The sequence below is a fragment of the Xiphophorus maculatus genome, chromosome 8, assembly GCF_002775205.1.
Source record: "Xiphophorus maculatus strain JP 163 A chromosome 8, X_maculatus-5.0-male, whole genome shotgun sequence".
Taxonomy (NCBI): domain Eukaryota; kingdom Metazoa; phylum Chordata; class Actinopteri; order Cyprinodontiformes; family Poeciliidae; genus Xiphophorus; species Xiphophorus maculatus.
The window spans coordinates 19,435,931-19,447,307 of NC_036450.1; the positions used below are offsets into that span (position 1 = coordinate 19,435,931).

At 35.9% G+C, this 11,377-nt stretch overlaps 1 protein-coding gene across 1 annotated transcript; it reads right to left on the bottom strand.

The window, feature by feature from the left end:
* Positions 1–6,027: 6,027 nt before the first annotated feature.
* dolpp1 (dolichyldiphosphatase 1) lies at positions 6,028–10,367 on the bottom strand. Its single transcript, XM_005798673.3, has 8 exons — positions 10,269–10,367; positions 9,556–9,656; positions 9,336–9,420; positions 8,354–8,453; positions 7,940–8,038; positions 6,598–6,726; positions 6,397–6,486; positions 6,028–6,267 (listed from the first exon to the last, which is right to left on the bottom strand). Exons 1-8 carry the CDS (start codon positions 10,342–10,344, stop codon positions 6,231–6,233), a joined length of 717 nt encoding a protein of 238 aa, XP_005798730.1. The 5' UTR covers positions 10,345–10,367; the 3' UTR covers positions 6,028–6,230.
* Between the last annotated feature and the right edge of the window lie 1,010 nt (positions 10,368–11,377).

Consider the following 11,377-nt stretch of genomic DNA (forward strand, 5'->3'; position numbering starts at 1 on the left):
TGGTTCCCTCTATTTTTTCATTCAGACTTTACCCAACCAGTTTATTGGGGTAACATCTTATCTCCTTCTGATTGTCTCAAGATTATCTCAGGTGAAATTGCGCATTTGTTTTACGCACTGGCAATTATTTGGGCTCCCATTTAGGCATCTAGACTAAATCAGCCGTGGAAAATCAGACGTTCCTGCTGAGGTGCAAAACACAAATGGATTATGACAAATCTCATGAGTCTTGATAACTGACAGGTTTACAGCTGACATTACACACATTTTACCATGCATATAATGTAATCCCAAGCACTAATTATGCCATTAAATCAGAATCTGACATTTATCAAGAAACAGTGTGCACTCCATAAAAGCAGCCTCTTTCACCTTTTTTCTTTACTAAAAATGAAACACAATCAATAAGTTATATCACTTATTAGCATTCTTTTTTTGTTTGTTTTTTACATATTTTTGGTAAGAAAGTAAACACATTTTCATACTATTTGAAAAGTGTAAAAGTGTTTCTGTAAAATGCATCCGAAGGTGGGCCTTAGATTAACTCAAAGGATGTGAATTAACCAGAGGTTTACGTAATTATCCCATCTTAATAATGTTATACTAAGTTAACTTCTGAATTCAAAGAAAGTGCAAAAAATATATATTTCTCTCATCTGTCATTTATGAAATATTCTACAAGTCTAGCCTTTGAACAATAGTTAATGCAAAGCTGATGTAAAGCACTGCGAGGTGAAAAAAGTTAAAATGTTCATCTCAAATATTTGCTTTCTGAAGATCAGCAAAGGTCTCACGGTGTTTAGAGTATAAAGCAGGATTGGTGTGGACGAAAGCGTCTAGAAAGATCTAGAAAAAAAGCAGAAAAGACTCAAAACTCCACATGGAAAAACTGCATATGGTCAGTTATGCTGCTTACCTTTCATTAATACAACATGTAAATGAAAATTGCAATACTCAGAGTGCCATTGCAGTAAAAAATTAAATGACCAAACTCTGAAACACCTAATTACATGATTGGTAAGGAATGTAGGCTTCAGGGTCCTACTGGAGGCTTTAATTGGAGGAGACGTAGCCTAGGTAGTTAAATAATGTCACATTGTTCTCTCTTCGTAAAATAATCGAGAACATAACCAATTTGCTTTGTTACGTTTAGATTCTCTCCTGTTGAAAATGTTTTTTTCTTTCTTCAGTTCTCAAACTATGTGAGACCTGAAGGGATACAGTCCTGTGTGTGTTTATTAAAAATATAAATAACTTACGTGAAGCGCCAGAATCAGACAGACTATGGATCCCACTAATCCAACCATTTATGTACATTATTTATGCACAAAGTGAATTTCTTTGGCATTATAAGTATAAAAGATATAGCAGAACACGATAAGTAAATATGACATGGTGGCTAAGATACTTATCGAAGGATCCTTGTGGTGGTTGGTGTTTTATGTTTCAGCAGACCCAAAAAAAGAAATATGAAGGCGGCTGTTGGAGCACGTATTATGGCACTGCTCATACATTTGTTAAAGCAACAGTACAATCTGTGCAAACATTTTGTTTGGGGTGAAAATTGTGCCTCCACAGCCTCTAATTATAACACGCTATTCAGTGTTTCGAAATCTGTTGGCAGCAAGGATACAAATCACTTCATTAAACATAATTACATAATTGAACTGTTCACACTTTTTTTTTTACATTTATTTTAATCCTAATTAGTGGATGTATAAACTTTTTTTCTTATTTCTCTTTACTTAAGTGTTTGACCTGCTGAGTGAAGATTTAATGATTTCGTTTTCAGTCAAAGATAAAGGTGCAAAATATTTTTGTTGGATTGTCACATCTGATTTGTGTCATATACAAAATTATGATTCAATAAAACTGACTTACTGTCTTCTTTAAAAGTATTACAATAATTCATATTTTTATGCAAATGTATGTAAAGCTTCAATGCTGGTTAAAGTCATTCAAAAAGACACAATGATATTGTTTATATTTTCATTGGTGATATGATATGCATTGCATTTGGTGACGCGACCACTGACAGTGTGTGATCGTGAGATAATCGTGGTACAGGTGCATTCACAAAGATGTGAAAAGGCTGCCATCTAGTGGTGGCCATTAATCCTTACAGACACCGAGTGCGTTCTGATTTAGATAAGATAAGATAAATCTTTATTGTCATTGTTACAAGAACAACGATTTCACATTTTCCCTGATCTATGATTTAAACGTATAATAAAAAGAAAGTCTTGTTCTATTTATGACATTTTTACATATGGTCAGAAGCAAAATCTCTCATTTCTGGGGAAGCAAAGTCTTACAGGGGGTTAGTAGACAACAACTCTGAGTATAAAACTAATAACCCCCTGAGTTCCTTGTGTATTTCTTGTTAATCTAGAATAATTTAATCTAGTCTGTTTTTTTCCCTTGTCATAATTCCTTGGATTCTGTAAACAGTCTAGTGTGCACAACAAAAGAGGTTTTTTGCTGATCTGACAAACAGGCTGACCTTTCTGTTTGATAAACAGAAGTTGACCTTTTCACTGAGCTAATGCCTGTTGCCATTTTTTTTTTTTTTTTGCAGAAACTCCAATTTAACATTTGGCTGCAAACTGGAAATCAGAAGGAAAACCCATTTTGAGTTAAACAATATTCATAGCACGCTAACTACACCATCTGGACACTGTCACATTGGTGCAACGCAAACAAAAACAGGAACAATGTCCGGTTTTAGGCGATGATGTTTGGAGCTTTTGAGCTTCAAAGTTAAAGTCAACATCTAATCAGATTACTGTATCAATGGCTTTTCCTGCCCTTGCAGAGCAGCAAACAGTGCAGCATATTTTATAAAGAAATTATCCACAAAGCAGTACATTTTTTTAGTTACTTCTTGTGGAAAAAAAACAAACAACCTTGGGTTACCTCAGTATACGTCTATTATTTGCTGACATCAGACAGTGCAATACAGAATAATCCTAAAAGGTAGTTTCTAATTTACCGGTACTGCGTTTCTTGACAATCCTTAAGTGGCGAACAAGACACCAACATACAGCTCAGTGCGCCGTAGAGAATCTGAATTACACATCCACTTGTTAATCAAACTGGGGCAGTGATTTGATTAGCAATTTAATTTGCTCCACAGAGATCTAATTACGGTGAATAGCAGAAGGTGAACAGCTTACATCTCAAACAAAATATTAATCTTGGATTAATTATCCTTTTGGAAGAAACTAGACGCCAACACACCCGACACCGATTTAGTTTTTCTGTCTGACGGGATGACTTTTAGATCACCACTGATTCAGTAAGACAACAGATCAATAGGATGTCTGGATTCAAGCTTAAATTAATCCACTGTATGTGTGTTAAATGTGAATAACTGACAACTTTATGAATAAATGAAACCAAGTTTGGATTGGGAAGATCTCTATCTGACAGACAAATGGGGGGGGGAGATAAAGTAGATGGTTTGGAGCACCTATGAAGCTACAGTAAAAGTAAAAATCTACCTTCAAGAGAATAAGACCTAAAATCTGCCAGTTGATACCTAAATTTCCTGTTGATCTAATTTGCTTGGGCAAAACAAACGTGTAGTGGTTGGATTAGGACACCATCACCTGCTTTGACTCAGGAACCCACAACCCTTTAAATACAGCCCTACAATTTATATATACCAATTTTCTCATCGAGTTCAAGTTAATTTTTTTTTTTTTTTTTTTTTTTAACAGTATGACAGGCAAACTTATTGAAGTCTGACTCAGAAATGAAATAAAAGGTTTCAAGATTCTGAAAGCATTGGCTTTTAAAAAATAACACATCAAAGCTAAACATAGGACAAATATGAATAGGGTAGTAGAAATTAAATGTAAAGAATTTAGAGAAAATAGATCAGAAAAACAAAACTAGGTTGAGGACTTCACATGCAAGCTATATGACAGGTGTTTGGGAAAAGCATGAAGCCTAAAAAGTGAATTAACAGAGGAATGGCTAATTTAAATATGGCAGGTCCATTTCAGCACATTTCTCCTAAAAACCAGAAATTTACCACATAATGACATGCAGTCTTTCAGATACCTTCCACTTAGACAAGTATAGTAGCTGGAGGGAAGAAAAGAATTCAGCCTAAGCAAATACTGCCAACAAAAGTTGAATGTAGTTCACTATTAATCTCTATGCAAAGTTATCCGTCACATGCAAACATCTTTGGTTGAGCTGCTGCTTGACTGATTCAGTATGGTGTGTTGGAGCAGTCAGCACTTGGTGAGACTAGTAATTGAATACAAATGCATTATTTTCAGCTTTTTATTCATAAAACATTTTTAAAAACCATGCATCATTTTTTTTCCATATCAGAATTAAGCATTACATTAAGTTGCCTTTGTTTATGGCAGGATTTTCAAAGGCCATATTTCCTTTAATACCACAAATTCAGACAGCAAGAGAGCACCAAACATGGGGCCACAGAGACAGAAGTCCTTATCCTTTGACTAGACATTAAAAAAAGTTATCTTAATGATCCTGATGGTTTCTACTGTTAATTTAGTTTAGAGTTCAAATGCCGTTTTAAATTAAAGCCTCCATTTTTGTATTTTGCTCCCATTTTTCTTTTAGCAATTTGAAACTCAACCTGGTTTTTACTATCCTTGCAGCATAGCTTTTTCCCCCAAATTTATTTATCGTTTTTCACAATTACACTTTGCAGGTGGGGGAGCAGCACATGCATTAATTCTGCTGTAAAAATCGAAGCAAAAGTAGACGAGTACAGTACTGACAACGAAATCCACGTGCAAAGAGTTAAAAATGTTTGCAACAGGATAAAAAAAATTATATCAAAGTAGCACACTGAACTCATCTCTTGTACATAAACACATTTTTATTCAGCCTGATAGAGGTTACACATGAAAAAAAAAAATTCTAAGAGAACTACTTCCCTTTGTGAAGCTAATGATATGACTGTTTTATTCAGCTTCATATCCCCATTTGACAGCTTTCAACATTAGCTGCCGTAGGCTGCGAGGAAAAAGCATAATCACATGCTACAACTGACCTGAGGCGTGTTTTTAAATCTTTCTTCAAAAAAACAATAGAAAACATATCCCCCATCATCAGTTATGATTAAACACTAGGTGATAAGGAATGTTATTTTGGAAATGCAGATAAAAAGAAAACTTCTCTGCAGCAGCAGAAAACAAGACAAGAAATGGAATATTTAAAAAACCAAAACAAAGAAAACCGACCCCCAGAACTTTGTTCCCAGGTTGCTACTGTATATAAGGAAATACCAAAAAAAAAAAAAAAACACCTTCTCACTCCAAAGTAGCTTTAACACCAAGAATAACTCAAAACTCACTGCTGCAATTCAGTCTCACAACCCTCAGACAAAGAAATGCAAACAGAAACTCCATCCGTGATAATCAATATTACAGAAGGTACTTAAGATTTACAGTGCCTGCAGATCAGCTTTGGAGCCTAATATTAGGACTGAGTCAAAGACACAAAGCAAAGACTTGTGAGGAAAAAGAAGGGGAGAATCTTAACATGTAACTAGTGTTAGTCCTTAACTTGCAAATTTCACAAAGTGCAAATTTTCATTTATATTACATAATGACCAATTTCAGAAATTGCTCATTTTCTATTGTAGAAGAATGAAAAATGGTTAATTCCACAAACTACCAATAGAGCTGTAACCAGCCACCCCTCCCCGCTTACTAACCCGTTAGCCAATGTAAAAGTACAAAAAAAAAAAAAGAATTACTAAATACATGCTGTTATGACGCTCATCAATATGCTTGTAACTTGATCAAAGCCTCCATCTTGGCTCTCCAAATCTCTTACAGTAAACTGTTACTGTCAGCGTGCGTTTATAGTTAAAATATATTAATCTATCATTAAATAGTATGCCTCTTGCACAGTCTTGCATGCACTGAAGAGCTTTTTGGGCAAGCTGTACAAGAGGGGAAGGCGTGTGGACGGACGTGCTCAGGCTGTAGGCTCCGGGGTCAGGTCCGGGATCTCTTTCTCTACCTGGTGTACGTTTTTTTTTTTTTTTTTTTTTTTAAGTTCCCCCCCCCCCCAACGTTCTTTGCAGCCAAGTCAGTCCAAAAGTTGATTATTCTCCAGTGTTTTTTTGTTGTTGATTTAGCTTCTGTTTGTGTGAGTGTATGAGAATGTCTGTCTCTGTGTTTGTGTGTGCGAAGTGTGGGCCTACACGGAGGTTTCACAAAGTGCTCTGCAGATCATTGAAGTTTTGTTCCAAGCTTTCGTTGTCTGTTTCTGAAAGAGCAGAAATGAATATAGTTTATGTTTTTATACGTTTCCAGGTAAATGAGGCAGACACATTTTAAGGACAATCATTTTAAATTGTCTGCTTGAAACATGACATCCGCTCTGACGGAACCTTACCTTGCCTCTGATCTGGTCACTGTATACTCAAACCATAAAATGTTGGGAATCAAGCTTGTGTCTCGCACCAGGAAGTACTCTGATATCGGCCTGTTGAATGTAACAAAGTCAAAGAACATTATATTAAATGATCCAACTCCTCTTGCAGCTGATTAGTTGATCAAAAATGCGATATGACAGGAGAATTAAATATTAACTTACCATGCTGCAACTTTGGGGAATAAAGGTGTCAGCACTTCTTGTGTGAAAAAGAACCAGATAATGGCCATTGTACTGCCAGTCACTGCCCCATAGAAAACCTGACTCCAGGTGTGATACAACAAGTAGACCCTGGAAATTACAGAAGAAGGGGGGTTTCATGAGAAAAAAAAAAAAAAACAATCCTGCAACATTATTAATATTGTTAGAAAAGAGGCAGTTTGTCTAAGAGGAAATGTTACCAGACAAGGATACATTTTAAACCATTTTTTTCGACTGACCATTAAGCTCCATGTACACCTCAGTCACCAATGACAGGACACTTTGGCAGTTTGAAATGAAATAATGGATTTCTACAGTTTTCAGGCATCCAATATGGAACAAGAGGGACAGAAAGGAAGTAGGACACCAAGAATGGGAGTGGATCCAAGGAATATTTAGACAACTATGTCATACTTTTCTTTTCCTACTCAGTCTATACCTGAAACAGAAATACACTGAAATCATAGTCCACACATTTCTTTACGATGTAATATCAATGATACAACTTTCATCGACATTTAAAAGGAAATTCTCACTATACTAAACAGGGCGGCAATCTTTAGCAACATACGTACTTCCTCAACATAATGGGACTTTGTTTCCCAAAATGTGAAACAATGTAATTTCTATGCAAATAAACCTAGACAAAAAAACAAAAACAGGGGCGTGCTGTGGTATATCAAAAAAAGTTTGATATATTAAGAATAAAAATACAAATACTGAAACATGGATTAACAGATAATTCCAATTATTTATCTCCAATTAATAAACCTGATACAAATATGAATAAAATGCAAATGGAGTATTTTTCAAAAATAACTTGCTCTGTCTTTTAAAGAAATGGTTAAGTATCTAAAAATATTTCTGGAACTAACAGGAGATATGAAGCACGAAACAAGTTTAGTTTTCTGGCATATATTTAGTGCGCAAGGCCGCACGGTCGGTAATTTTTGGGCTGCACATGAACATCTGCCGAGTCCGTCCTTGGGGAAATGATGAAATCTATGTCACAATGACCCATGCCGGCCTCAGCAGATGTGAAAGCCAAATAATTTGTATCTTGTTTCCTATTTATAGCCCCCTCGGAAGATTTGCTCTTGACTCAATAAACAGCGACTTCAGAGGGACATTCGATAAACAAACACTTCATTTCTTTAAGAAAAAAATATTCAACGTCACAACAAAATACTATGTTAATAATTACAACAATAACTTGTTCATGTTATTCCCTTTTCACATTAAACTCACAATTTAGGACATCCCAGAGATTTAGAGGAAGACGATGACGGGATGACATGCTTACCTGCTGTATGAGACGGACGACGCCATGCCCACCAGGACGATTGACAGGACGTGCCTCCACAGCAGGTCCACACATCGAGCATTGTTTGTCTGATGCATCCTGAAAATGTTCAGTTCACACCATGATATCCTTCTTCATGTTAAAGTAAATAAATGATTACAAAAATGTTGTCAGTATTCAAATAATGACACACACCCTCTAAAACAAACATAAAATCAAAAAAGTTAAACAAAAAAAAAAAATGTGCCAAGATGAGTAATTGCGTAACATACAATGTGGGTGAACACTGGATTTTAACTTTAATGGGTTGAAAACTGATTTCAGCAGGTTAACGCATTGGGTTAATCCTAAATTACAAAACTCAGCCACGTGACCTTAAAACCCAGCCCAAAATGAAGAAGCAAACAAACTTACCTTAAATAAAGAAAAAGAAAGAAGTAAACAACGAAGAACCAGATAAGCTGGGAATGATTCGAGGGCATGCCGTACTCGGCATAAACGGTTGTATGAGCTCCTAGAGAAAGAAAATATAACAAGAAAAATAATGCAATAATTAAAGTTTCTGCAACCATTAAGGTTCTTAAACATATAATAATACAAAAAGAGTTTTTAACCAGATACTATGTATTGCAGATTTATGTAAGATCCCAGAACAAAGCAAGAAGATCCTGGAACAAAACAACAGCTTTAGAAATGTGTATTTCTTTGTAAAAATGCATATTTGTATCACCACGACACTTAAAATCTGTCAAAGCAGGAATGTCTTAAGGCTCAGTGGTTTGTTAAAGAACAACAACAAAAACAGTAGCAGGTTAAGATTAGAGTAGATGGGAAGATTGATGGTGCTAAATACAGGACAATCCTGTAAGACAACATGTTAAGAGACTGGAAACTAGAGCAAACGTTCACCTTTTAGAGAGACAATGACTGTAAACACACAGCCAGAGTCACAATTGAATGATTTATATTAAACCCTGTTAAAGTCCTAACCAAATACCAACTGACGATATCAAAGAAAATAGATTTTGCAAAATATTGAAAACAAAACACATACCACTTTTCAGTTATTTTATTTACAAGAAATGCTGAAATTTACATTTTCCTTACACTTCATGTATGCACCGTTTTAAGCTCTTTCACCATTGTTTGTACGTAGTTCTGACAAAATGTGAAGAAAAAACCCCCGAATATGAACACTTTCCTAAGGCACTGTACACAAATCCTATCCTCTTATCATAACAATAAAAAAAAGAAAACCTGAATGCTGCTGCTAGGGGTTACAATACTTAAATGTCATCAGAACAAAATCATCTCATCATGTACATCATTCATAACTAACATGATGTTTTGCCAGGTCCTGTCAAAGAAAAAAAGAAAAACTTGTTCAATCACTTACCTGCACAAGGGCGCGGTTCTCTGAGAATGTGCTTGAGCACCCAGTTCACTCCTTCATTTAGAAGGACTCCAGTGAAGAAGGAAATCTGTAAAAAGAGGGAAGAACCCAGTCAGAGCATGAGGGCTCTCACCCGCGTACTTCTGCCCTGCTTCTTTACACATCTGTTCAGGTACCTGAGATACTATTTACCACCTTCACGGCAAATATGAACGCTACTTACCGTGTGCAGTTCCCGTTTAAACACTATGAGAGTGACAAAGCCCACAAGAATAGCTACGGGTAGGAGACTGATGTAGGCCAGCAGTTTTCCCGTGAGATCCCCTGAAACAGAATTAATAAGAACTGATGTTCAGGACAAAAAATAATAATAATTAAACATTCGTAAGGTCCAGCACTACCTGAAACTGAATAGTGAACAGAGACCAGGTAAGAGGCGCATTAAGTTTTTATTAAAGAAACTCGGGGAAATAATTAATTTTAATTCAGGTGAATTGTAGCTGTTGAGATCTTTTAACACAAGGCCATGGAGCTTTATACGTTAGCAGCAGTCCTGGTAATAATGCTATACGTGGAAATGGCTAATAGCTCCCAGCAAAGCTATAACTTGTATGCTTAAATAAGAAATATTGCAGTGCTGTCAGACATATGTTACAGAGCACTGCAAATACATTTTAATTTACGAAGCGGAAAGCTCATGTTAAAAGAGCTAGCAAGTAAGCTAGCCGTCATTGTGAACACTGTTACAAACTGCGCATGCGGAGATGTCTCACAATTTCGCAGCCCCCGGTGTGCCGGGTGTTGACCAAAGGCTCACAATTTGGCAGCTACTGAAGACTGTGTCCATTCACTACCAAACAAACCCGCTCACGCTGCTTGGAAATTTTCAAAAGCGACGAACGTAGTCGATACACAAACACTCTGAGTTTTACGTACCCTCGGGAAACTCTACGTGTGTCACTGATATGGCCTGCCATCGAGGTGGTGCCGAGCACTGCTCTTCCAACGCCATCTTACCCGGACACAACCGGGGCAGTTTAGTGACACGCCCCCAAAACGGATCCACCCAATGAGAGGACGAGCCGTGTGTTCAAATGTACCCCGGCAGCAATGGATATGTCCAATCACCGCCGCTGTCTGGTCAAGAGGAGAATTATTGAATGGAAAAAAAAAATCACTTGGCAACTTGGTTCCCTCATTCAAAAACTAAAATAAGAACAGAAAAAAGTATCTGGAATTATACGACATATAATGTTTTAAAAAGTTATGTAAAATAGCTACTCCCCCTTAATTATTCTTGCAAAAAACAGAATAACTATTCAAAGAATGAAAAACATAGGTGTGCATCTAATATACATAAACTAGAAAATCATTATACATCACCTGAAAGGGAAATAACACTTGAACTTCAAACGGAGTCTTTTTATCTAATTAAAATAATGTTTTCCAGTGACATTGAATTTGATAGTTTGTCTTATTTGAAAATCCAGCATAAAAAAACGTAATAAATCATAACATTATAACATAAATACATGGCTGGATAAAAAAAATAAACAGAAAGAGATGAAATTGCACACATGCAGAACAGCTGAGCTTCTTATGCTAAACTACAGTCAGAAACAACATAGCTTAAGAATTTACACCACTGCAAAAATATCCATCTGTCTTTATAATTAATATTTTGTGGAATATTGTATTATAATATTAATATATTATGGAATAGAGACATTTCAAGACATCACAAGAACCCAGTAAAAAAATGCTGTTGCTCAGCTGAGTACATTACATTTAGCTTTAGGACGTCCAGTGGTCTGGCACTTAAGAATTTAGGATTTACCTTAGAAAAAAAAAGCATCCATGTAAACATCCAACTTGGATTAAAGTGTGTATAATGGATATTGATCGCCATCCAAACTTATGAAAACATACATTTACAATAAACTCACTTGTATTTGTTGCCCTTTTTTAAAATGTAAATCAATTTTGCTTCCAACTTTAATGTGAAATATAACAAGGTATCAAAAAGAAAACCCAAGTAACACCAA

Excerpts from the sequence above, each read along its gene's own strand:
- dolpp1 (XM_005798673.3), bottom strand. The coding sequence starts at position 10,344 with ATGGCGTTGGAAGAGCAGTGCTCGGCACCACCTCGATGGCAGGCCATA. Across the intron at positions 9,657-10,268 it reads ACACGTAGAGTTTCCCGAGG|GGGATCTCACGGGAAAACTG; the intron begins GTACGTAAAACT and ends ATTCTGTTTCAG. Across the intron at positions 8,454-9,335 it reads AGAACCGCGCCCTTGTGCAG|GAGCTCATACAACCGTTTAT; the intron begins GTAAGTGATTGA and ends TTCTTTCTCTAG.